The 25,663-nt window shown below is 41.9% G+C and overlaps 1 protein-coding gene across 2 annotated transcripts in view; it reads left to right on the forward strand.

Moving 5' to 3' along the window:
• The window catches only part of evi5l (ecotropic viral integration site 5 like), a 217,920-nt gene that overhangs the window by 96,189 nt on the left and 96,068 nt on the right, over nt 1-25,663 (forward strand). The window contains exons 11-13 of one of the 2 annotated variants that reach the window (XM_039770456.1): nt 1,581-1,634; nt 2,593-2,625; nt 6,839-6,979. In XM_039770456.1, coding sequence (XP_039626390.1) covers nt 1,581-1,634; nt 2,593-2,625; nt 6,839-6,979 — 228 coding nt within the window. The remainder of the gene's footprint in view (nt 1-1,580; nt 1,635-2,592; nt 2,626-6,838; nt 6,980-25,663) is intronic. The other variant, XM_039770457.1, reaches the window with a different exon arrangement.

Raw genomic sequence — 25,663 nt, forward strand, 5'->3', positions numbered from 1 at the left:
GGCGGGACTGACATGCAGTGGTTTTTTTTGGGATGAAGTTCATTTTCTTGGCAAAGACGGACTTTGCAATTAATCCCTCTTCAGAACATTCTGGAGTCGATGCAAATTGCTGTCATAATAACTGAGGCAGCAAACTTTGTGAAAATTCATATTTGTGTCATTTTTAAATGTTTTGGCCACGACTGCAGGGCGTCGAAATGAACCTTTCAGTTTTTATCTGTGTTATGCTACATTTCATTACAAGTGCAAACTAAGGTAAATTTACCATTGACATTAACTTCCAGGACTGGGCTCTTATGCCAGCTCAAATGCCATTGTTCACATATTATCCGTATTAGAATAGATCTATTTAAATTACAAGTGGAGTTTATCACAGCTGGAATCTGGGCACAGATTATTGTAATTAAAAGAAGTGTTTGTTTTGACTTTCTTAACTTGGGTGTCAAAGCAGCTTACAAAGAATAAACATTTTGTGACTAAAGAGAATTTGTGTGAAAATGTGCGATGCCACAATATTGCGACTAAAACTACCACATCCTAAAACAACACTTGCATGCGCTCTGAACTTCTTTCTGTTGTTTTTTTTTCCATCACATGTACAGTAAACGTCATTGGAATGGAGTTTGTCATTTTTGAACTCTGTCGCTGCACAACTCCCAGAAATTTGATTCATCTGATAGGCTGTTCGGATATCTTTTATCGTGCTATCAATTATTTTATGAATTTAGTTACATTTGAGTGGTATTAATGACAAGTACAGTATCTTACTATCTTGAGACCAACCCCTGGAATGAGAGCCATCCCAATCCAAGGTACCCCTCACTCATGCAGGGTCTGCCTGGTGTTATTTAAAAACTCTTTCAGGGCTGATGTCGACTAACCCTAACCCTAACCCTAACCCTAATCAGCTGTAAACTGTGACAAAACTCACCCTTACATTTTAGTTCGACTCTCTTTGCTAGAAGGAAAGTTACATAGCTTTGTTGATTCAACCTCGGATTCCCTACACGTCCATGAGTAGCCTCTAAAATGGCATCGACATCTGTCGAGAGACCAAAGCTAATGTACAGAGCAAAATACTCCAGGGATGTTTTACGTATTTTCGTTAAATAGGACTCTTAATTGTTGGACTCTGAGTTTAATGCAAGTGATCTGGAGATGGATATTGAAAACGAAAGTGAGTTACCAGCATCATCTGATCGGTCCCCAGCTGATCGTGGTGCTGAACCCTTTCGTGCAGCTGATACGCCTACAAGTGGAGGACCACCACTCACGATGACAAGACGTACAAACCATATTGCATCACAATGGAGACCGCCATTGCCGCCCACCTGCTGTGTCAAGACAGCCAGGCAGCCGGCTCACCGTGCGTTCCTGCTGACCATCGAGGCGCCAGAGATGCCACCAGCAGCCACAGCACATAGCAGCTGATGTTTTATGTTGCTTTATGTGTGAAACCATTGCTTTGTGTGCTTTTTAGAAAACTGAGTTCTTTGGAAAAAATCTTTAGCTTCAAAAAGTTAATACTGGAAGTGCTGCAGGTAAACAGATACATTAAAATAACAATTACTGTTTTGCAGAGGTTACGAACAGAGAATCGTCTACTAAAGCAAAGGATCGAAACTCTTGAGAAGGTAAGAAAGCTGATTAATTTAGACCGAAACTACATTTTCAGTAAGATTGTTTGTTTTTCTGTAAACATTATTATTTATTTTTAGTTACTTGAACACTAATCCTGTCTCAGACAGTCTTATGATTGGTGACTGTGACTACCCAGAATCCTCAGCATTGTTACTGCTGTGTATATGGCGGACCCCGTTATCTGAGAATGATAACTGAAGTGCTTACAGATGTTTTTAAAATTGGTGCACCGACTCGGTCGGGGTCTTGCAGTGAGTCAGAGAAAGGGGCTTCAATCCAGCAGCCTTGGTTTTTAAGGTCCACTGACTAAGCCATGACCCCGAGAAGTGGCCATACATGTGCCATACGTGCTGTTATTTTATTACAGATTATATTTTAATACAAATAAGTGGGATTGCTTGGATCAGATCAGTGTTAGCTTTCATTTTAAAGGTTTCCAGACAAGTCAAAATGCAGTGTACTCTTTACAGTGACTATTCTTGAGCTCTGCATTGCTTGACGTCTCTTCCTGTACTGTGAAATTTGTTGGTCATTCTTCTTCTTCTTTTTTTTTGCCCTCTTTTTCTTCCTCATGTCACCCTAACGCCCCCGTTTGTTGCCCTCTTGCACCTTTTTCAAAATTCTTTAACTCCCTTTTGTCTGTTTTTGTATATCTGGTCTCGCTTTGACTTTTCTTTCCACTTCATTGTCTGTATTTCTATTGTTTTCTTCGCTATTACCGATACGTTTTTCATTCCTGTTTGTTGTTTTATTTCCTAATTAATTTCATGCCTGATGTCTTGGTATTCCTTTTTGTTTTTCTCTTTTTCAATGCTGTCTCTTTTTACTTAATTGATCATTTTTCACATTCATTATCTTTCTTTTTTTTTTGTTGTTGTTAATTTTCTTCACTTTTCCCCTCCCTCCTGTTATTCTGTCTTCTGTTATTTCCCCCTTTTTTTTGTTCTGTAGGAAAGTGCTGCTCTGGCAGATAGGCTGATCCAGGTATTGTATTTAAATCGTCACCCTCCATCACTTAACCACTCTCACCCACCAATCCGTCAACCCCTCCAATCCCACCCTAATCCACCCCACCCCACCCCACCTCACCGTATGCTGCATGCACACTGTCCCCTCACGTGAACCTGTTGCTGTCCTTAGGTTCTTGGAGCACTTACTTCACTTCTGCCCATTTGCACACCAAGTAAGATGGTACATAGAAATAAAACAAATTACGTGCAATAATAATAATAAAAAAAATAATCCGGTGGCAGATATTTTCATGTTCACTTCTGTTATGGCGTGAACTGTTTGGTCAGCCATTTTAAACGGGCCTTGTGTTCAGCCTAACCCCTCATCACATTTTCTTTATTTCACAATTTTCCATTTTTTTGTTCTAACTGTTTGTTCTTCACTTCTTTGGGTTTCATAGTGTGCCGTTTAGAGAAATCCGCATTAAGCTGCTCAATCTCTCTATTATATAAAAAAATCTTGGGACGAGACATTTTCAGAGGGAGAATTTCACGTCCCGCGAGACGAGACTTTGTGCCAAGAGATGAATTGAAAACCTAAGAGGTCCAAGCGGGGCCGGAAATAAAAGACAAAGAGCAGAAGACGAAAAGACAAAGAGTAGAAGATGAAGTAGAACGTCGTAAAGAGGTTCAAACACGTTGGCGTGATATCTGTGCAGAGCAGGTTAGAGATTCTGAAAGTGCTTAAATTCGAAAGTCTCCAAAAACTGATAGTAAAGATTGCATTAGCGCTAACAAACAGAAAATATTACTTGATGAAATAACGGAACAGCGAAAAGAGATTGAATATATGGACATAGGTGATATGACAGAAGTATGTAGATATTGCTCAGCTTTAAAGTTTAAGTCGGAGACTTGTAGATCGTCTAATTCATGTTGCCATCAGGGAAAAGTAGTGTTGCCTCCCAATGAAGAGGCGTATCCGTGAGAATTAAAAGATTTGTTGTTTGGTGAAAGTGAAATCCACATACGCGAGCGGCAGAGACGGGAAGTGGCTGGCGCGCATTCGGTCCACCCACTTCTCATTCGTGTGAATGCTGTTGTCAGACACAGTTCCTGCACTCTCAGCTCCAAGCGGGTCGGGAATTAAAGAAAAAGAGTAGAAGACAAAGTAGAACGTCGTAAAGATGTTCAAAAACGTTGGCGCGATACACATGCAGAACAAGTTAGAGATTATGAAAGTTCTAAAATGCGAAAGTCTCCAAAAACTGATAGTAAAGATCGTATTAGCGCTAACAAACAGAAAATATTACTTGATGAAATAACGGAACAGCGAAAAGAGATTGAATATGTAGACATAGGTGATATGACAGAAGTATGTAGATATTGTTCAGCTTTAAAGTTTAAGTCGGAGACTTGTAGATCGTCTAATTCATGTTGCCATCAGGGAAAAGTAGTGTTTCATCTCAATGAAGAGGCGCATCTGTGAGAATTAAAAGATTTGTTGTTTGGTGAAAGTGAAATCCACAAACACTACAAGCAAAATATCCACATCTACAATAATCTGTTCGAATTCACATCATTCAATACTCAAAACGTAGATTTACACGATTCAGGACGATACGCAATGAGAATCTGTGGTCCCACAACAATTAAAGCTACGACAAGTTTAATTTCAAAGAAATGACAATTCGGTCAGGTTTATATTTATGATCACAGAGAAGCGATTCAACATTGAATCGAAAGAGTTAAACGATCGGATGTATTAGAAATTCTACAGCCAATAATGGATACAAATCCATACGTCTAAAAGTATCTCACTTTCCACAAAATTTATCTGAAAAACACGGACAAAGAAGTTTTCTTGGCTATCTATGTGTATCTGAAAGATCGCGCTCGCATCTATACTAATAAAAGGCAAAGGACTGACTGACTGACTCACTGACTCATCACTAATTCTCCAATTTCCCGTGTAGGTAGAAGGCTGAAATTTGGCAGGCTCATTCCTTACAGCTTACTTACAAAAGTTGGGCAGGTTTCATTTCGAAATTCTACGCGTAATGGTCATAACTGGAACCTATTTTTTCGTCCATATACTATAATAGACTCGATGGCCGTGGGAGGCGGAGTTACGCCTGCCACGTAATTTAGTGCCTGCCCATATAAGGCCATCCGTCAGCGGTAATCCAATAGAAACACTGCCGCTAAATATTCGCGGGTGAAGGACTGTGCTTATGCAGACGAAGATGAGATGGTTAGGGTGGTGTTTGGCACAAACTCAGCGAAACTGCGACAGAAACTTTAAGTGCCGGGTCTTAGCTAACATTAAATACAGCCGTGGACATCGCAAGATCGCACGAGATAGCACAACCACAGCTGAGAACCTTCGATGCATGTACTCCGAGGGGCTCATGTGAACTGACTGTGATCGCAGTACGCAGACAACAAGCAGGAGCTCCAAAGAGCGCTGAACAAAAAACTCATTACACAATTGAGAAGGCAGCAAAAGAATATGAGGCGACTGACACATACACCCATATTCATAAGTTCACCTACAGCGAAAACAAACCACACGGTGGAAAAAGTCAATGTCCAGCTAAAGGAAGACAGTGTAAAAAATATGGTAAATTGCACCACTTCGCTAAAGTTTGCAGGACTGGGAAAGGTAAACCCGTGCATGCAGTGTGTGATGTCTCAGATAAAGAGGAAGACGAGCTGTTTATTGATGCAGTAAGAGAGGAACAACCCTCTGAATCTGAACAAGCCTTTGTAGACATATCAATAGGAGAGCAAGGTGTAAAGCTTAAGTTTAAATTACGTTCATAGACACGCTGCCGCTAAATATTCGCAGGCAAATCCACAACTTAATACCGGGAATGCCTGTTAAACATCTTAGATTCACGAGTACCGATTTGGGTAGTGAACACTTCGATGAATGAAACCTGTTATCTTTACAACGGTTGACAACAAAGATGAGCTGGTCAGGGATATTACGTTATTTTTAAAACGTTTCCTTTTCTTTTTCATAACTTCTTTAACACACTACTTCTCCGCTGCGAAGCGCGGCTATTTTCTAGTATATAATAAACCAACATGTGACGAATTGTCAGCGATAATAGTTTCGAAATGGCGGAGATATCAAAGACAGAGTTGATATTCGTGTTTATCTAAAAGCACACCACAATTCGTTGCAATCGACAAATCCAGGAGATGATTGGCGTGTAGGGGTTGGCGAGTGAAGTGAGTAGGGGGCAGAGTGCTAAAAAAAATGGTAACACATTTCGGGGGTTACGTATTATTGTTCTTCTCTTTGGTTTGTAGATAATCCCCTCATTTTATCTATCCATCCAGCTATCCTTCTTCTAAATCCTCCAAATTCTGAGCAGGGCCACTGGACTATTATTCTCTATATCTATATAAAATCTAACATCTGTTTGTCTGTCCGCTTTTCACGAGAAAAACTACTTAACGGATTTAGATCGACATTCAACATTTCCAATAATACCGCTTACAGCTAACTGTGGAATATCGAGCTGGGATGAAATTTCACAGACTGTCTTATGGCAAAGGCAGCATTCTATCACAGTACAACTCGGCCCTTCGGAACGGCCCGTTTTGTTTCAGAAATGTTTGTCAGTGGAGACTGCATGGCTAGGTCTCAAGTGGCAATGGGTCTGATTGAAACACCTGAATTCAGTAATTAAGAGCTGTGTCCCCATATGTTTGTCCACATACTGTATGTCCAGGGGGCTTCTAAGTGATCCTGCTGACTGTTTGTTCTAGCTGGCGGCCTTAAAAACGACATTTTGCCCCTTTAGTGAGCTGCCGTCTCCTGCCTTATTGCCACCGATATTTTCCTTTTCATTCATGACCACCTTTAGCAGGTTAGTTACGAAGTCTTTACCTTCATTGAATGTATCTGTCTGTCTGTCTGTCTGATATCCTGCTAATTCATCCATCGGCTAACTTCTTCATAGTTTTAAAATAAACACTTTCACCATCATCCCTTCCCTTGAAAACTGTTTGCATGTGCAACGCCTTTTGGAGTTTTGCAAATGTTAAAAATTGTATGTAAGTCTTGAAACTTCACTCTTTTTAGAATTACTAGTTGAAAAGTTGTAAATGTAAACCTCCATTCCCTTTTTTCCTTACCTTCCTCCCCATTTCAGTAATGAAAGACTAATCGTTTGACGTCTTTTAAGTTTTTTTATTACTTTGGGCACCAAATTCCTGCCTGCTGGTTTCAGGGTCAAGTGACGCGTGCCCTGGAAGCTGAGGAAAACTATGTGATCAAGAGGGAACTTGCTGTCGCCCGTCAGCAATGTGCGGCCGCTACGGAGAATCTTGAGAAGGCGCAGGAAACGATACGTTTGCTGCAGGAACAGAAGGTAACCATTCATTTGTGTTTGCAGTTTCAAATACGAAGTCCGGCACAAAAAAAAAAGAAACCCTGTAACTTGGGGACCAAGAGTTGGGAGGTGAGAATGTCAAGGGTATTATGAAGGCAGAGTGGGTTCCCACCAGCCATATGGTAATTGTGCAGTATTACATTGAAGTCTTGACGAAATTACACAAACATATGGGAAGGAAACGACCAGAATTATGGAGAGGTTAGGAGCAGGCGCTGATTGAGCACATTGCTGCACCCACCACGTGACAAACCAACTCAGGATCCCAGATTAGGACCCGAGTGCAGCCATGCGACGGGTGACACCTCAGCACCACACTAGTTCAGGTGGAATGGAACAGTGGGAGGTTTTTTAAGGTGGCTGGAGTACTAATTCTGCCACCAGCTCCCAAGTTTTCCCTGTAAATTGTAAGGCCTACGTGCAGGGCTGGATGCAGATTAACGTCATACCCAGGATGGAGCAATTGCAGGTTAAGTTATGGGCCTAGCTCAAGGGTCCAATGAAGTAGAGTCACTTTTAGCATTTACGGGATTTGAACCAGCAACCTTCTGATTGCCTAGCCTCAGAGCCACCACTCCACCCTTGTGTGGAACTGTGGAGCAACGGGTGGATTTTGCACCAAGTCGATGTGCCAGCCCACAGCAGTTTTTAATTAAGAGCAACATCACTGTGCTTGAGCACCTGCCCTGTTCGCGAGACCTGAGTCCCTGTGACTTCTACCTCTTCCCAAAGATCACGTCAGTGTTCAGAGGAACCCATTTCTTTGTCGGTAGGAGATGTGAAAGCAAAAACAACACAGATCCTCAAAAACCCTTTCAGCAAGTGATCTGCAGAATTGCTTCGAACGTTGGCAGCTTCGTATGCAGGGAACTATTTTAAAGGTGATCGTAGTTCATTTTCTTAATTTGTTAAATAAAAAGAGCTACAGGCACACTCTCCTTTTTTTGTTTTGGTCCTTGTACATATGTATTAATTCTATCTATCTATCTATCTATCTATCTATCTATCTATCTATCTATCTATCTATCTATCTATCTATCTATCTATCTATCTATCTATCTATCTATCTATCTATCTATCTATACTTGTACATATGTATTAATTCTATCTATCTATCTATCTATCTATACTTGTACATATGTATTAATTCTATCTATCTATCTATCTATCTATCTATCTATCTATCTATCTATCTATCTATCTATGCCCTGAGTTTAGAGAAATCACTGAAGTGTTTGTGAATATTGCCAAACTCTTCAAAATGCATTAATGTCAATGGGGAAGGACTAACTGAAGTAGTTGTGACTGGATTATAATGGTGCGATCATCTTTAAAGTTTCCCTTACGACCAGGGAAACATATGCCAACTATACTGGAGTAATTATTGTAGCCAAAAAGGTGACCTGAGCTGAGCTGTGCGGCAGCAGTGTCAACAACTACACCACCATGCCTCCATCAGATCAAAGAAGAAAGAACATAGTCAGAGACAAGCAATCATACATTTAGTCAAAACAAAGTGGAAATGCCGAAATAGTAGTCAAAAGTCAGAACAAAATACGTAGGTCTTTTAAAGGCAGAAAATTCAAAGTTGCGTGTCATGATTGGATTGTTCTATTTTTTGAAGTTGCGCTGAAGGCTCTCCAAACTGTCTATGCTGATGCTTTGCACTTTTTCTTCTGTCAAAAAGATAGAAACGACTTGTAAATAGTAATAATTCTTTTGTTATTATTATTATTTCTTAGAGTCCCCTGTGTTTATCTTGGGGGTTGTTAGGCTCGTTCAGGGTTTTTTTTTTTTTATCTGCACATGGCTAATTATGTATGCATAGGGCACACGCCTCCTTCTCTTATACTAATGCCAAACCCGAAGATCAACCTGCACATTTGGTGACAAGCAGAGGTAACTCGTTATTTATGCTGTATATGTTTCATAAAAATAAATATTTGCGAACATGCATTATTTACTTATTTTTTCTACCTGTAAGTCCCACAGAGTCTGTAATGCAAATGATCAGCATTATATACCAAGGGGACGGTCCCATCCAAGGTTGGCTGTTACCGCTTGGGGGATGTCGCACTGGCCTTACAAAGCATTATGGGGCACTGGGGAAGAAGCTCTCCTAAACCGGCTGAATTATCAGTAAATAATATGAGTAACAAGGGCGAACACGAATGGAACAAATTCACTGTGAATAACACTTTGGTGAAATTCGCTGTTTAACACTTCTGTCTGTCTGTCTGTCTGTCTGTCTGTCTGTCTGTCTGTCTGTCTGTCTATCTATCTATCTATCTATCTCTCTCTCTCTCTCTCTCTCTCTCTCTCTCTCTCTCTCTCTCTCTCTCAAAAGCGTCTGCTCACTGGTAACTGAAGCCAAGTCCTGTAATTATATATTCATCTTTGGACACTTTGGATTTGTTTTAGGACCAGGAGATGAAATAACTGCTCAATAATTAAGGATGTCGCTAAGTGTAAATATGGTGTGTGTATGTGTCAGAGTGGTCCTGGTGATAAACTAGACTCCTGTCCAGTCCTGTTTTCAGCCTTTTGCCCAGTCCCAGTGGGATAGCCCTTGGCCCCCTCAACCTTGAAATGGGTGGAGAAGGTTCCAGAACCCACCTACTGAGCGCAGTCCATTGAGGGCCACAGCGCCTGCACAACCTGAATGTGATGCCGTGAGCACATTTTCTAACTTGCTTAAATGATGTAATTTGGCACAGATATAAATCCTTTATTTTGCTGCTTCTGTGGGGTTTTTACTGTCAAGATTATGTCCGATTACACGGTTGTGAGGTTTCCTGCGGCATCTGTTTGCAAAGCTGAGTGAAAATGTTCGTGTAGTTATTATACAGCTTTTATCTTGTAGCCTTTGAACTTCCAAGTCTCTCTGTTGATAAAACCCAGTAGTACCAACGCAGCCCCCCAAAACACCAGCAGCTGGCTGGCATACCTCGTGCGTTTAACTGGCACTCAGGTGCAGAGCTGCATGTTTCAGTTGCCATCTTTCAAGATTTGGGTCAGTGTGGTTTATTGTGTTGTGGCGCATCAATAAGCAGATGTAGTCTTAATCAGCACAAGCTTCCATTGTTAGATGAAATTGATTTGATTGTCATTAGTTGTTTTTGTAATTATTAACATATTCTTTTGATTGCTGTGAATATTTTAAAGTCCAGCGTGTCTGCTTCTGGTAGCCTGAGGTATGTTGAGCTGGGAGGTCGTTGATGTAAACAGGAATTATCATTAATACTAGTGCTGCGGTGGGGAAGGCTTAGTAAGCATTTTTAGAAATTAAAGGATGGGGATTTGTTTTTGTTTTTTTTTTGCAGTATGTGATATTTGTTCTGGTAAATTTCTCTTAAGGTTAGCTGATTACATGCATCAGTATTTTAACTGAGGTCAATTTATTGTGTGTGTGTGTTCACTCTGTGATGGACTGGTGCCAGGGGATTATTCCTGACTTGCCCCCTGTGTCTGCTCCGGTAGACTGCAGCCACTCGTGACCCCGCTCAGGATCAGGCAGGCTTAGAAAAATGGTATGGAGTGGCATAAATATACTAGTGACCAGTCTACTTAGGAATAAGACATAATTATAGCCTATGATTTAAACCTCGAAGGATTACGCCAGTAAAACTTGACTTAAGTCTTAAACGTTTAAACAAACCAAAGTTAGAATTAAAAAAAAACAAATTGAAATGTTTGAAATTATAAAAGGAATTAGTACGGTGGATCTCAGCTGTTACTATAAAATAAATTCTTCAACAGAGATGCGGGGACTGGGTTTGGAAACTTGAAGGCAGATAAGTGTTGTGTTATTGTGAATGGCCTCATCCCACTGCAATTGTTCTAATGTTCTAAAGCAGTAAATTCCTTCACTGACTGCGCATTTTATATATATATATATATATATATATATATATATATATATATATATATATATATATATATATATAGTGGCCCCAAAGGCTGGCACTGCCAGCTGAACCCGACACAGACACGCGTGGGACATAAGTTTAATGCACACTCTGATTTCATTTTCTTTTTCCCTTGTGGTAAATGCCTTCCCCGTTCCCCACAAGTATAACACAGTTGCGGCACAAGCACAGCACAAACAATGAATCCCTTCCTGTACTCTGTTCCTTCTTCTCCTCCATCACTCTTTGGGTCAAGCTTCATCGCTTCTCCTCCTGACCCTGGCTCCCCAAGTAGTGGCTGCTGGCTCCTTTTATAAGTCACCCAGAAGTGTTCCAGGTGCTTGAGTACTCATTTCTGGCTGCGGCACCTGTGGATCCCAACAGGGCTGCACCACACTCCAACTCCCATGGAGCCCGGCGGGAGTCTGAGGCACCACTGCAACCTAGGGAGGCTGCCATCTAGCGTCCCAGGGAGGTAACGCTCTGGCCACACTTGCTCTCTTGTTCCTCCCAGCGTGGAGGCATCCAAGCCGGGCAAGGGCCCCGGCTGCAAGCTACTAGCTTCTCTCACCCACCCCCCCAACCCCTCTCTTTGGGGGCGCGCTTCACACTTGCCACTTCGCATCTCTGCCGCTCACGTTGTGAATGCACACTAAGTAGACCGGTTGTCTGGGTCAGTGATGCAAACCATCCTCATACCTGGCCATAAGACCCATGTCTCTATTCAAGCCATGTTGTAATTTATTACATTTTAGCATTTGAGTTTAACTTCCCCTTCTTTTCTCTCCTGCTGCGTTCTGAAGTTGCCCCTAAGCCCTGTGCACTTCTACTTTAAAGTCTCTCTCGTAGTGTCCATGGCTGTTGAAGTGGGCCGCTACAGGAGCATACTACAGACCCACATTGTATGGAAAAACTTATCAGAAACTTCAGAAGACTTTGTTGGACAGTTATCTTATCCAAAGATCTTGAGCATACATTGTTCTTCTCTCTTGTTAAATGAATCTTTAATCCTGAAGGAGTCTATTAATTTTTTACATATAAGATGTCTCACTTAAAGATTTACCAATGTTGTTTCTTGTCCTAGTGAGTATATAAACACAGGGAACTCCAGTTTCTGTATCATATCTCGCCTGAAGAAGGGGCCTGAGTTGCTTTGAAAATTTGTGTGTTGTAATCTTTTTAGTTAGCCAATAAAAGGGGTCATTTTACTTGACTTTTCACCGCATTCATAATGGCTAACACGGTACAACACCCTACTACTTTCAGTAAGCTCGTATTCCAGATTTTAGGCTCATAACAGCCTCACCACTTCTTTTAAGTTTAGCTCTTGGAATTCTAAGCAGACCCTCATTTGAAGATCTAAGGGTACGATTTGTTGTGTAAGGTGAGAGGCATTCTGAGATAGGATGGAGCAGATGATTGAAGGCTTTGTAAACCATAAGCAGTAATTTAAAGTCAATTCATCAGGCTCATGGACCCCACGTAGAAGTGGGGAAAGATAAAGTGGAAGAAGATCATCATACAGTGTCATACAGACTACGTTGAACCTCAGGTAAGATTTAACTATTCTCATTAGGTCTCCGCGAATGACACCAGGTGTGCCCCAGTGATTTTACTGGTTTAGATTCATCGCGCGATAAGGAAACTGCCCTTGAAAAAATCCAAAGTTAAATGCAAATTACAGGCCGTGCTGTTTGTGAGTGATTCATTTAGGACGTGCATTTCGATACTGAAATCTCTAAAGGGTATTTCTTGACGCTCGGACGGCTTTTGCAAAATGTTTCCAATGTCCAGGGTGTGTCTTAACACCTTACAGTAGCGCAGCGTTTGTGTTTCGGCTTAAACCGGGTGGGCTGGTGTGAAGTCTAGGCAGTGCCCGAGGTTGCAGGCTGTCTTAGAACGCTGCTGACTGAGCATTTCACGTGTTCATTCTGCTGGCTTCAAGTGTGTACTGCATTCCTCAGGAGGAATTTTATTAAACTTTTATCGATGTATATGTACAACTTTACAGTAGATAACAAGAAAATGATGTGAACGCAGTAGAAGAACCCTTGTAAAAGTGAGTAAATAACAACTAATGATCATACCATCCGTGGTGATGAGCCTCTGAATAAGAATATTAATAATAATAATCATCATTTTAGCACTTTTCTCCTTACTCAAAGCGCTTTTACATAGACAGAGGGGAACCACTTGAACCACCACCAAGGTGTAGCACCCACCTGGATGATGCGCCAGTATGCCCACCACACATTAGCTAGCTTAGGTGGCTAAGGGATGACAGTGAAAACCAGTTAGAGAAAGGGGGTCAGTGTGGGCAAGGTGGTGTTGGGTAGTTTTAGCCAAGACATTGGGGTAATCCCGAAAAACACCCAGAGATACTTTATGGCCAGAGTCAGGACCTCAGTTTTATGTCTCGTTCATTTTTTAAAGCACAATGTCGCCATCACTGCACTTGGGCATTGGCAGCCCCATTCACACCACAGGTTAAGCGCCCCCTACTGGCCTCATCAACACCTTTTCCAGCAGCAATCCAAGCTTCTTTTAAAATGGTCTCCCATCCAAGTCCTGGCTGGGCCTGAACATCCTTAGCTTCAGGTGGATGGTCTGATAACTAAATGCTTTCATGTATTTCGATTAGATTAGACCAGGGGTCTCAAACTCCAGTCAGTCCTTGAAGGGCCGTAGAGGCTGCAGGTTTTCATTCTAACCCTTTTTTTTTAAATGAGTGCCTTGTTTGTGCTGCTAATTAACGTCTTGTGAATTCACTTAAATTGAATTGATTTTTTATGTTTTCTTCATCGTTCCTCTGAATTGCTTCACTTCTTTGATTAAACAGAAATGAAACCCGAAGTGAGTGGCCAACAGAGGACTAACTCAGTCAGGGCCTCAAACTCCAACCAATTTCATTCCAACCAGTTGCTTAATGAGGAGCCGATTCTTGTTGCTAATTAAACCCGTGCTTTTAATTCCATGGCTTGTTGCTGCTCTCATGATGCAAAAAAAATGGTCAATTTTTTTCTTTACATTTCTAAGAGAACTGCTTAAATATTCTGGGGGTCCTCTGCAGATCAGCCTTCCTGCAACCTCCACCCTTTTATTTTCAGATATTGTTTGATGGCCACAGTTTGCTGGTCGTGTTTTGGCTCATTTTGTGTCTCATTATTGTTTGACTGCCAGTTTGGAAAAAGAAACAATTAAGGGGTCTGAGTCTTCAAGAGCAAGTCAATGAAAATGAATTCAAAAGAAGTGAATTAGCAGCAGAAACAGGTCACTCATTACGAAAAGGGTTAGAATGAAAACCTGCAGCCACTGCGGCCCTCCAGGACCTGATTTGGAGACCCCTGGATTACATGAACTTTATTAATCCCAAGGGGATATTCACATGGATACAGCAGCAGAAACATAAAAAACAAGGATACAGACTCATGGGACAAATAATATAGCCAATCAATCAATCAATCAATCAATATGTACATAATAAATAAATAAATAAATAAATAAATGTACATTGTTCAGATATTTCAAAATCAACTTATCGAGTGCCCCGGGAGGAGTCATTGAAATGCCCGATAGCAGGGTTCAGAAAAGACCCCAGAGCCGCTTCTTAGCACACCGTAGTGGGAAGAGCCTGTGGCTAAAAGCACTCTAAGAGAGCGCCTCCTGTAGGGGATGGAGGGGATTTTTCATGATGGCGCCCGATTTTGTTACCATCTTTTTTTCTACAACAGCTTCCGGTGTGTCCGGGGTTCGCCCTGTGATGGTGCAGGCTTCCCTGATCAGTTTACTTAGGCCTTATGCTTCTTTTAAGCTCAGGAGACCACAGCGTTGACTGCCACACCGGCTACTATGGACTGGTAGGACATTTCCAGCAGCTTGCTGCACACATCAAAAGTCCTGCGACTCCTTAGCAAGTGCAGTCTGCGCTGACCCTTCCTGTCACACCAGTCCGGCTTGTTGTTCACATGGACCCCCAGGTAGCTGTAGCTCTGCAAGTACAAACTACAAAGCCTACTTGTCCTTTGTATGTACTGACTGGTATTGTAGGTAAACTCAGTCAAGATTTCTTTATGGCCACTATTTGCAGTAATAATTTAAATATTTAAAAAATCAGCATGTTTCAGTTTAATTAGAAACAAGCAAATACAGTGCATCCGGAAAGTATTCACAGCGCATCACTTTTTCCACATTTTGTTATGTTACAGCCTTATTCCAAAATGGATTCAATTCATTTTTTTCCTCAGACTTCTACACACAACACCCCATAATGACAACGTGAAAAAAGTTTGAGGTTTTTGCAAATTTATTAAAAATAAAACAACTGAGAAAGCACATGTCCATAAGTATTCACAGCCTTTGCCATGAAGCTCCAAACTGAGCTCAGGTCCATCCTGTTTCCCCTGATCATCCTTGAGATGTTTCTGCAGCTTCATTGGAGTCCACCTGTGGTCAATTCAGTTGACTGGACATGATTTGGAAAGACACACACCTGTCTATAGAAGGTCCCACAGTTGACAGTTCATGTCAGAGCACAAACCAAACATGAAGTCAAAGGAATTGTCTGTAGACCTCCGAGACAGGATTGTCTCGAGGCACAAATGTGGGGAAGGTTACAGAAACATTTCTGCTGCTTTGAAGGTCCCAATGAGCACAGTGGCCTCCATCATCCGTAAGTGGAAGAAGTTCGAAACCACCAGGACTCTTGCTAGATCTGGTCGGCCATCTAAACTGAGCGATCAGGGGAGAAGGGCCTTAGTCAGGGAGGTGACCAAGAACCTGATGGTCACTCTGTTAGAGCTCCAGAGGTCCTCTGTGGAGAGAGGAGAACCTTCTAGAAGGACAACCATCTCTGCAGCAATCCATCAAACAGGCCTGTATGGTAGAGTGGCCAGACGGAAGCAACTCCTTAGTAAAAGGCACATGGCAGCCCGCCTGGAGTTTGCCAAAAGGCACCTGAAGGACTCGCAGACCATGAGAAACAAAATTTTCTGGTCTGATGAGACAAAGATTGAACTCTTTGGTGTGAATGCCAGGCGTCACATTTGGAGGAAACCAGGCACCGCTCATCACCAGGCCAATACCATCCCTACAGTGAAGCATGGTGGTGGCAGCATCAGGAACTGGGAGACCAGTCAGGATAAAGGGAAAGATGACTGCAGCAATGTACAGAGACATCCTGGATGAAAACCTGCTCCAGAGCGCTCTTGACCTCAGACTGGGGCGACGGTTCATCTTTCAGCAGGACAACGACCCTAAGCACACAGCCAAGATATCAAAGGAGTGGCTTCAGGACAGCTCTGTGAATGTCTTTGAGTGGCCCAGCCAGAGCCCAGACTTGAATCCGATTGAACATCTCTGGTGAGATCTTAAAATGGCTGTGCACCGACGCTTCCCATCCAGCCTGATGGAGCTTGAGAGGTGCTGCAAAGAGGAATGGGCGAAACTGGCCAAGGATAGGTGTGCCAAGCTTGTGGCATCATATTCAAAAAGATTTGAGGCTGGAATTGCTGCCAAAGGTGCATCGACAAAGTATTGAGCAAAGGCTGTGAATACTTATGGACATGTGATTTCTCAGTTGTTTTATTTTTAATAAATTTGCAAAAACCTCAAATAAACTTTTTTCACGTTGTCATTATGGGGTGTTGTGTGTAGAATTCTGAGGAAAAAAATGAATTTAATCAATTTTGAAATAAGGCTGTTATATAACAAAATGTGGAAAAAGTGATGCGCTGTGAATACTTTCCGGATGCACTGTAAACAAGACGAAAAATAAATACTACAATGACACGGTCAATTATACAAACTCTGCTGTTACAGTTTGTGTTTAGGCTTTAAAAAGTGATTCACTGTACATACACGTCTCCCTTTGGATAACATTCAAAACTGAATATAAACATGTAAATTAAAATAATTGCAATAATTTTAAAATGGAGTTGGTGAAGGGCTGCATCTGCATGTTTGTGTAAAGGGAAAAAAAGTAAAGGCTGCTCCTGTGCTACTGGAAGACAAAAAATAAGTAAAAGCTATTAATACAGAGAGAAAAAAAGAAATCTTTTTTTTTTTTTTCAATTAATATATTTTAATTATATTTTAATTAACCCTGTTGAAAAGATATCCTGCTTCACCAACAAAGGCCGACATTTGAATGTCATTTGTTTTCTTTACTTCGAAATATAAAATAACGGTCAATGATTCATGTAAATATAATTGAAGCTCTGCCAGACGTGGTTTTTAATATTACATACATTTTAATCTACGTAGCAATTTAAAAAAATCTTCTAAAATCATATTAGTAGTGAGTGGTATTTGTACTAATAAATATAAAATAATTGTCACTTATTGATGTAAATATATTTAAATCTCTGCCAGACCAGGTGGTTAATATTTTATATATTTTAATCTTGATAAGAATATTTTAAAATCTGATTATTTGTGAGTATATCTACCTTAACTCGAGTGATATTTTTACTAATAAATGTAAAGTAATTGTCGCATATTGATGTAAATATATTTACATTTATGCCAGCCTATGTTGTTTATGTTATATAGTTTTTAATCCTTATAGGAATATTACATTTTTATTAAAATCAGATCATTAGTGAATATAGCTATCTTATCTCGAGTGGCATTTTTAACTAATAAATATAAAGTAATTGTCACTTATTAATGTAATTATGTTTAAATCTCTGCCAGACCAGGTGGTTAATATTTTGTATATTTTAATCCTGATGAGACTATTTAAAATGTGATTATAAGTCAGCATAACTACCCTAACTCAAGTGGTATTGTTACTAATAAATATTAAGTCTGTAACTTGTTGAAGTGAATATGCTGTACCAGACCAGGTTGTTAATAATTGATCGCTTTTAATCCAAACAGGAATATTTAAAATGAGACTTGTAGCTAGTATGACTACCTTAAATCGAGTGGCATCTTTTCTAATAAATATAAAATATATTCTGTGGCTTCTTGATGTGAAGATGCTGCATTTTAATCTCTGCCAGAGCAGACTGGTACTGTTTGGCAGGACACATTTCATTCTTAGCGGGTGTGACTCCCGTCCCTCGAGCGGCGGCGTGTTGCGTGTTGTTTATTGCCAACTCCGTGCTGCTCCATGCGGGTGACAATAAGACCCTATAACTGAATGTTAGTCACAAACCAAGTTCAATACTTGGAGGGTCCCCGGAATTCTCAGTGTGTGTATGTGTGTTACGTTTTTATAAAAATGAATTGTCGTCAGTACTAATAGCTCAACAAGCAGATAGTGTGGCAGGAGTGCAGCTCACATACTTTATGAACTTTGAGGATTGCTTGAACTTTGCTTTAATTTTTCTTGTTAAAATAAATAAATCTTCTTCATTGCGTGTACTTTGGTGTTGCTCTGTTGCAGTGTCAGTTTAATTTCGCCCGTATCATCCACTGAAAGTTTATTTCGCTTTAATAATTAAAAACATATTCTGTGGTTTCACACTCTGCTCATATAAGACAGGGAGGGGTTGCGCACAAGAATGTGTTGCACTTATTTATTTTGCTTCTTAATTGTTATTAAAGATCCTAAATAAACAGAGCTCCTATTTTTTAAACCCCAACTAATTTAGCATATTCAAAGTCTGCTGAAGATGCCGTCTGCCCGTTCCTGTCATAAACCAGAAACAAAGTTCTAGAAAGGTGGAGAGCGTCTTGGTGGACTTTACCTGTGGCGCCCTCTAACTGCTCCAGTTTAGTGTTACAAGCTTTCATACGCTTGATCGCAGTAATTCCAAAATCAGAAGTCAGCAGAGGCACACTGGAGAAGGCAAGAGATAACTGTGGACTATAGAGCAGCACATTAATGCTTTCTATTTTCATAAGCAAGTTCATTCTCTGAAGGCGCCTGTTGGCCTTCCTCTCTTTTACATGAGTGGAGGTTGAATTGAATTTAGTTTTGTTAAGTTTGACTTCTTCTCCTTCTTTTGGCTGCTCCCATTAGGGGTCACCACAGCGGATCATCTTCTTCCATAGCTTTCTGTCCTCGTCATCTTGCTTTGTCACACCCATCACCTGCATGTCCTCTCTCACCACATCCATAAACCTTCTCTTAGGCCTTCCTCTTTTCCTCTTCCCTGGCAGCTCTATCCTTGGCACCCTTGTCCCAATATACTCCTCATCTCTCCTCTGCAGATGTCCAAACCAATGCAATCTCACCTCTCTGACTTTGTCTCCCAACCATCCTACACTTGAGCTGACCCTCTAATGTCCTCATTCCTAATCCTCTCCATCCTTGTCACACTCAATGCCAATCTTAGCATCTTTAACTCTGCCACCTCCAGCTGTGTCTCCTGTGCCACCGTCTCCAGCCCATATAACAGAGCTGGTCTCACTACCGTCCTGTAGACCTTCCTTTTCACTCTTGCTGATACCCGTCTGTCACAAATCACTCCTGACACTCTTCTTCACCCACTCCACCCTGCCTGCACTCTCTTTTTCACTTGTCTTCCACAATCCCCATTACTCTGTACTGTTGATCCCAAGTATTTAAACTAATCCACCTTCGCAATCTCTACTCCCTCACCATCCTCACCATTCCACTGACCTCCCTCTCATTCACACACATGTATTCTCTCTTGGTGGTCCTACTGACCTTCATTTCTCTCCTCTCTAGAGCAGATCTCCACCTCTCCAGGGTCTCCTCAGCCTGCTCTCTACTATTGCTACAGATCACAGTGTCATCAGCAAACATCACAGTCCACGGGGACCCCTGTCTAATCTCGTCTGTCAGCCTGTCCATCACCATTGCAAATAAGAAAGGGCTCAGAGCCGATCCCTGATGTAATCCCACCTCCGTCACTCCTACCGTAGACCTCACCACGGTCACACTTCCCTCGTACATATCCTGTACAACTCTTACGTACTTCTCTGCCACTCCCGACTTCCTCATTCAATACCACAGCTCATTTCAAGGCCTCCTGTCATTTGCTTTCTCCAGGCCCACAACGATGCAATGCAACTCCTTCTGGCCTTCTCTAAACTCCTCCATCAACATCCTCAGAGCAAACATTGCATGGAATTGCATTGTATGGAACATTACAGGCTTTTAATAAATTCAATAAAAGATAAAAATAGAGACGTGTGTGTTAAGTTATCTGTCCACTCTGGATTTGTCAGTCGGTCCGTACGCCTTTTGTTTGGGGGGATTGTTGTCTCAGTGTTGTGTCTGCTATGCTGGTATAAGTGGCCTTTTCTGGTGACAATGTCGTGGGAAATGTGCGGTCAGAACGCAGTGCTTGAATCAGTCAAGAATTTCCTGAAACGACCGTTCACATACACTTTATAGCTCTGCTGATACGTCTTCAGTGAGATGGAGATCACCTTTCATTTTGGTATACATTAGAAATAACGATACAGTATATGAAGCTGCTCTCAGCGTGTGCTCATTTTCATTTTAGTGCCACTTCCTGGCCGTGTGAGTCACCTGGCTAAAGAGAGTACATGAACCCGTGCCCTCTGAGTTCAGTTTGGTGTGGTGTGCTGCATCTTCTCATATCAGCAGGTTTATCTGTCCACAAACAAAGTGTACCAGGAGTCAAATGACTGCTCTGATGGTTATAAGCGGAAAAAAAAGAAACGCTGAAATGCAGTTTGCCTCACGACAACGCAGGTCAGGCAAAAAATATTGTCAGTCAGTCCTTTTCTAAACCACCTTGTCCTGATTGGTCAGAAGTTCTAATTCTTTTGTTGTGGTTGGTTCCAGCAATTGGGTTTATTTTTCACTTCTCCCATCACTAATTTGTTTAATACAGTTTATTTCACAGAAGTGACATTTTAAGTGCTCAGAAAGTTTATCTACTGTACCCTCCATGATGTTTGGGACAAAGACACAATTATTTTCCTGGATTTCCCTCTCTGCTCCCCAGTTTAAACTAACAAATCAGACATTGTGATTAAAGTGAACATTGCAAAAACCCTAACGCCTAACCGTAACCCCCTCTGCTCCACAGTTTCTGTTACACAGCTCAGTTACACAGTTTGGGTCTCCAGGCTACAAAAGGGACATAGCAGCACTAGAAAAGGTCCAGAGAATATAGCGCCTTGATATGTGCAGTGCAAGTCACAGGAGGTTCTGCTTAGGCTTTATAACACACTGGTGAGGCCTCATCTGGAGTCCTGTGTGCAGTCTTGGTCTTCAAAAAAGACATAACAGCACAGGAAAAAGTCCAGTGAAGAGACAAGGCTGATTCAGGGCTACAGGGGATGAAATTGAATGTCAGCAAATGTAAAGTACAACACGTAGGAAGTCAGAATGGGAGGTCTGAATACACAATGGGAGGTCTGATGAGTTGTGAGTTAAGATTAGAAGAGCTGAACATTCTCAGTTTAAGCAAAAGGAGATGAAGAGGAGACCTGATGTGTGGACTTCAAGTCCTATTAGTGCTTTATAACACACTGGTGAGGCCTCATCTGGAGTCCTGGGTGCAGTTTGGGTCTCCAGGCTACAAAGAAGACATAATAGCACTAGAGGGGGTCGAGAGAAGAGTGACGAGGCTGATTCAGGGCTGCAGGGGATGAGTTCTGAGGAAAGATCAGATGAGCTGAACCTTCTTAGTTTAGGCAAAAGGAGACAAAGAGGAGACCTGATTTTGTGGAGTACAAGTCTAAGTAACGCTTTATAACACACTGGTGAGGCCTCACCATGTTCAGTCTGAATACACAATGGGGGTCTGAAAATCAAAAGTACACCTTATGAGGAGGACTTAGGAGTTGTAGTGGACTCAACACAATCAACTGCCAGACGGTGTTCAGAAGCCATTAAGAAGGCTAAGAGGATGTCAGGTTATATAGCGCCTTGACGTGTGGAGTACAAGTCACAGGAGGTTCTGCTTAAGCTCTATAACACACTGGTGAGGCCTCATCTGGAGTCCAATGTGTCAGTTTTGGTCTGCAAAAAGGACATAACAGCAGTAGAAAAACTCCAGAGAAGAGCGATGAGGGTGATTCAGGAGTACAGAGGATGAAATTGAATGTCAGTAAATGTAATGTACGACACGTAGGAAGTCAAAATGTGAGGTCTGAATACATAATGGGGGTCTGATGAGTTTGTAGTTAAGATTACAAGAGCTGAACCCTCTCAGTTTAAGCAAAAGGAGATGAAGAGGAGACCTGATGTGTGGACTACAAGTCCTATTAATGCTCTATAACACACTGGTGAGGCCTCATCTGGAGTCCTGGGTGCAGTTTGGTCTCCAGGCTACAAAAAAGACATAACAGCACCACAGGTGGTCGAGAGAAGAGCGACGAGGTTGATTCAGGGCTATAGGGGATGAGTTCTGAGGAAAGATCAGATGAGCTGAACCTTCTTAGTTTAAGCAAAAGGAGATGAAAAGGAGACCTGATGTGTGGACTACAAGTCCTATTAATGCTTTATAACACACTGGTGAGGCCTCATCTTGTTAGATCGGAATACACAATGGTGGTCTGAAAGTCGAGAGTACCCTTATGAGAAGGATTTGGGAGTCTTAGAGGACTCAACACTATCAATGTCCAGACATTGTGCAGAGGTCATTAGGAAGGCTAACAGAATGTCATGTTATATAGCGCCTTGATGTATGGAGTACAATTTGAATACACAATGGGAGGTCTGATGAGTTTTGAAGAAAGATCAGAAGAGCTAAACCTTCTCAGTTTAAGCAAAAGGAGATGAAAAGGAGACCTGATGTGTGGACTAGAAGTCCTGTTAATGCTTTATGACACACTGGTGAGGCCTCATCTGGAGTCCTGAGTGCAGTTTGGGGCTCCAGGCTACAAAAAGAACATAACAGCACTAGAGGGGGTTGAGAGAAGAGCGACTAGCCTGATTCAGGGCTACCCGAGATGAAATTTAATGTCAGCAAATGTAAAGTATGACACGTAGGAAGTCAAAATGTGAGGCACAATGTGCGGTCGGAAAATTGAGAGTACGCCTTATGAGAATGATTTAGGAGACGTGATGGACTCTCAGCTGTCGACTTCCAGAGAAAGTCAGGAATAGTTTTTTCTTTAGTTTAGTTTAAATCGATTTTATTCAGTCACAGATGAGTACGTGGATTCTACGTTGCATACCCTAAAAGCAAAGTTTCCTTTTCCAATTGGCTTTTCTCCCTTCCCCTTTCTCCTTACTTAACCAAAAGGCATAATATCGATTACTTAAGCATTTTATTTTATTACGCTAATGGGCCATCTGTTCTTTTTTTTTTTTTTTTACTTGTCAGGTAGACAAGGTGTTCCTAAATAAACTGAAAATTGTCCCAGGTCAGCTTACTGCACCCTGGCTTATGACAGATGCCTGTAGCCTGTCTGAATAACCTGCCGTTAGAGCAAAATGGCTTTATCAGCTATTAGATACTTTATTAATCCCAAGGGGAAATTCACATACTCCAGCAGCACTATACTGATACAAAAAAGAAAACAATATTAAATTAAAGAGTAATAAAAATGCATGTAAAAACAGATAATAACTTTGAGTAATGTTAGCATTTACTCCCCCGGGTGGAATTGAAGAGTCGCATAGTGTGGGGTCTGTCTGTCTGTCTGTCACTGAAGCTGCTCCTCTGTCTGGAGATGATCCTGTTCAGTAGATGCAGTGGATTCTCCATGATTGACAGGAGTCTGCTCAGCGCCCGTCGCTCTGCCACGGATGTCAAACTGCCCAGCTCCGTGCCTACAATAGAGCCTGCCTTCCTCACCAGTTTGTCCAGGCGTGAGGCGTCCCTCTTCTTTATGCTGCCTCCCCAGCACACCACCGCGTAGAAGAGGGCACTCGCCACAACCGGCTGATAGAACATCTGCAGCATCTTATTGCAGATGTTGAAGGACACCAACCTTCTAATGAAGTATAGTCGGCTCTGACCTTTATTACACAGAGCATCAGTATTGGCAGTCCAGTCCAGTTTGTCATCCAGCTGCACTCCCAGGTATTTATAGGTCTGTACCCTCTAAATTAAATTAAATTAACACTTAGTAGCTTGTAAGCAGTTAATTATTCTTTCACACAGGCTAATGTAGGGCAGCGGCTGAATCCCTGGGACAGTGATTCTTATTCACCAGGCGGCACCAGTGGTGACGAGCTGGCTGCTCAACGAATGTACGGCGTGGACTGATCAGCTCTGGCGTGCTGGCAAATTACGCTGCGAACTGACTCTAGCCGGTTGTGGTGGTTTAAGGGTTAATGATGGTGTAATGAATTCAGTCGTTACTATACAATTACATCACAAGCGGAGTTGTGGCTCTCAGGCTGTGCCGGCAATCAGAAGGTTGCTGGTTCAAACCCCATTAACCCCATTCAGTAGCTAGGGGCGGGCAGAGGGGGCAGTCCGCCCCAGATGGCGCATTTTTGGACAAAAGGCTCAGTACATTTTGTGTGTAAGTAGCAGTGTTCGGAAAAATATCACTCATGAATGAAAAAAGTACAATTCTCTTGATTTGTATCCACAAAAGCTTCAAAAATCATTTTCATACTGTCCTGTGACGGCATCAGATAAAGCAGTTGAAATGTATGAGGCAATAACAAAATGAAACATAATCATTACACCAGTAATAACTTACAGGAAGTTAAGCAACCAATTTACAATTTATAATTTAGTTTCATTATCAATCCAAATGTGTTCAATCCTCCCCACCTATCACTTGTACACTACACTGGTTCTGGTTTTTGCAGCGTAATTATACAGGGTGGCCCACGAAAAAGTAGCCCGCCTCCCTGGCCAAAAAAGGCGCCCTTCTATAAAGAAAGAAAGAACTTGAAATGCAAAAATCTTTACTCACTCTTTACAGAAAGTGCTGAAAATGATTCTTTGTGGAATGGAATACATGTCGCTCAGCTCGTACTCACACGTTTGCACTACGTCTACTCAGCTTTCGTGATCAGGGTAGTCAACCGACGCGCCACCCTGGCAGGAAGGCGGGCTACTTTTTCATGGGCCACCCTGCATTAAACTAATAATCAGAACACGGCTAATCAGTACGTCAATAGTATATTCTTGTCAAGTTGATGCTTATAAATAATTATATGTGAAAAATGCTTGCTGTTTCTCTATATATGAATAAATATATGCAAAATGTATCTTAATTTTTCTCTAAACGTCATTTTAATTTTCTATTTAAATAGGTTAACATGTTCAGATATGTTGGGGGGCGGCAAATTGAAGCCCCACCCTGCCCCAAGTGGTTGCCATTAGGTGTCCAACAGGGTTGAGCCTCCAAGCTCCCCGTCTGTGACCCAGATACAGTCTAGGGAGGCTGCCCTCTTGTGTCCCAGGGGAGATATTGCCCCTCTCCCGGTCCTTCCCTTCTCCAGGCATCCCGTTGGGGCAAGGTGCCCGGTCGTGTGCCACACTGTATAAATGACTCTACTCTGTTGGGCCCTTAAGCATAGGCCCTTAACCTGCAGTTGCTCTGTGACGTTAACCTGCATCCAGTCCTCCAACTCTCAGGGACAACTTGGGGGGTTGGTGGCAGGACTGGCACTCCAGCCACTGTAAAAAAAAAAAAAAAAAGGAAAAAAACTCCCTCTGTTCCATTTGAACTAGTGTGGCGCCGAGGTGTCACCTGTCACATGGCTGGCACTCAGGTCCTAATCTGCGATCCTGTGGTGGTTTGTCGTGTGGCTGGTGCGTCAAAACGCTCTGTCACTGCAGGCTCCCATCCTCTGCTTCACGAGTTAATTCACTTTCTGGGATTTAAACTTGTGATCCCCCGAAAACTCCGGCAGCACCCCCAATTGATGAAAAGCAAGCATGCTCAA

The sequence above is a fragment of the Polypterus senegalus genome, chromosome 12, assembly GCF_016835505.1.
Source record: "Polypterus senegalus isolate Bchr_013 chromosome 12, ASM1683550v1, whole genome shotgun sequence".
NCBI lineage: Eukaryota > Metazoa > Chordata > Cladistia > Polypteriformes > Polypteridae > Polypterus > Polypterus senegalus.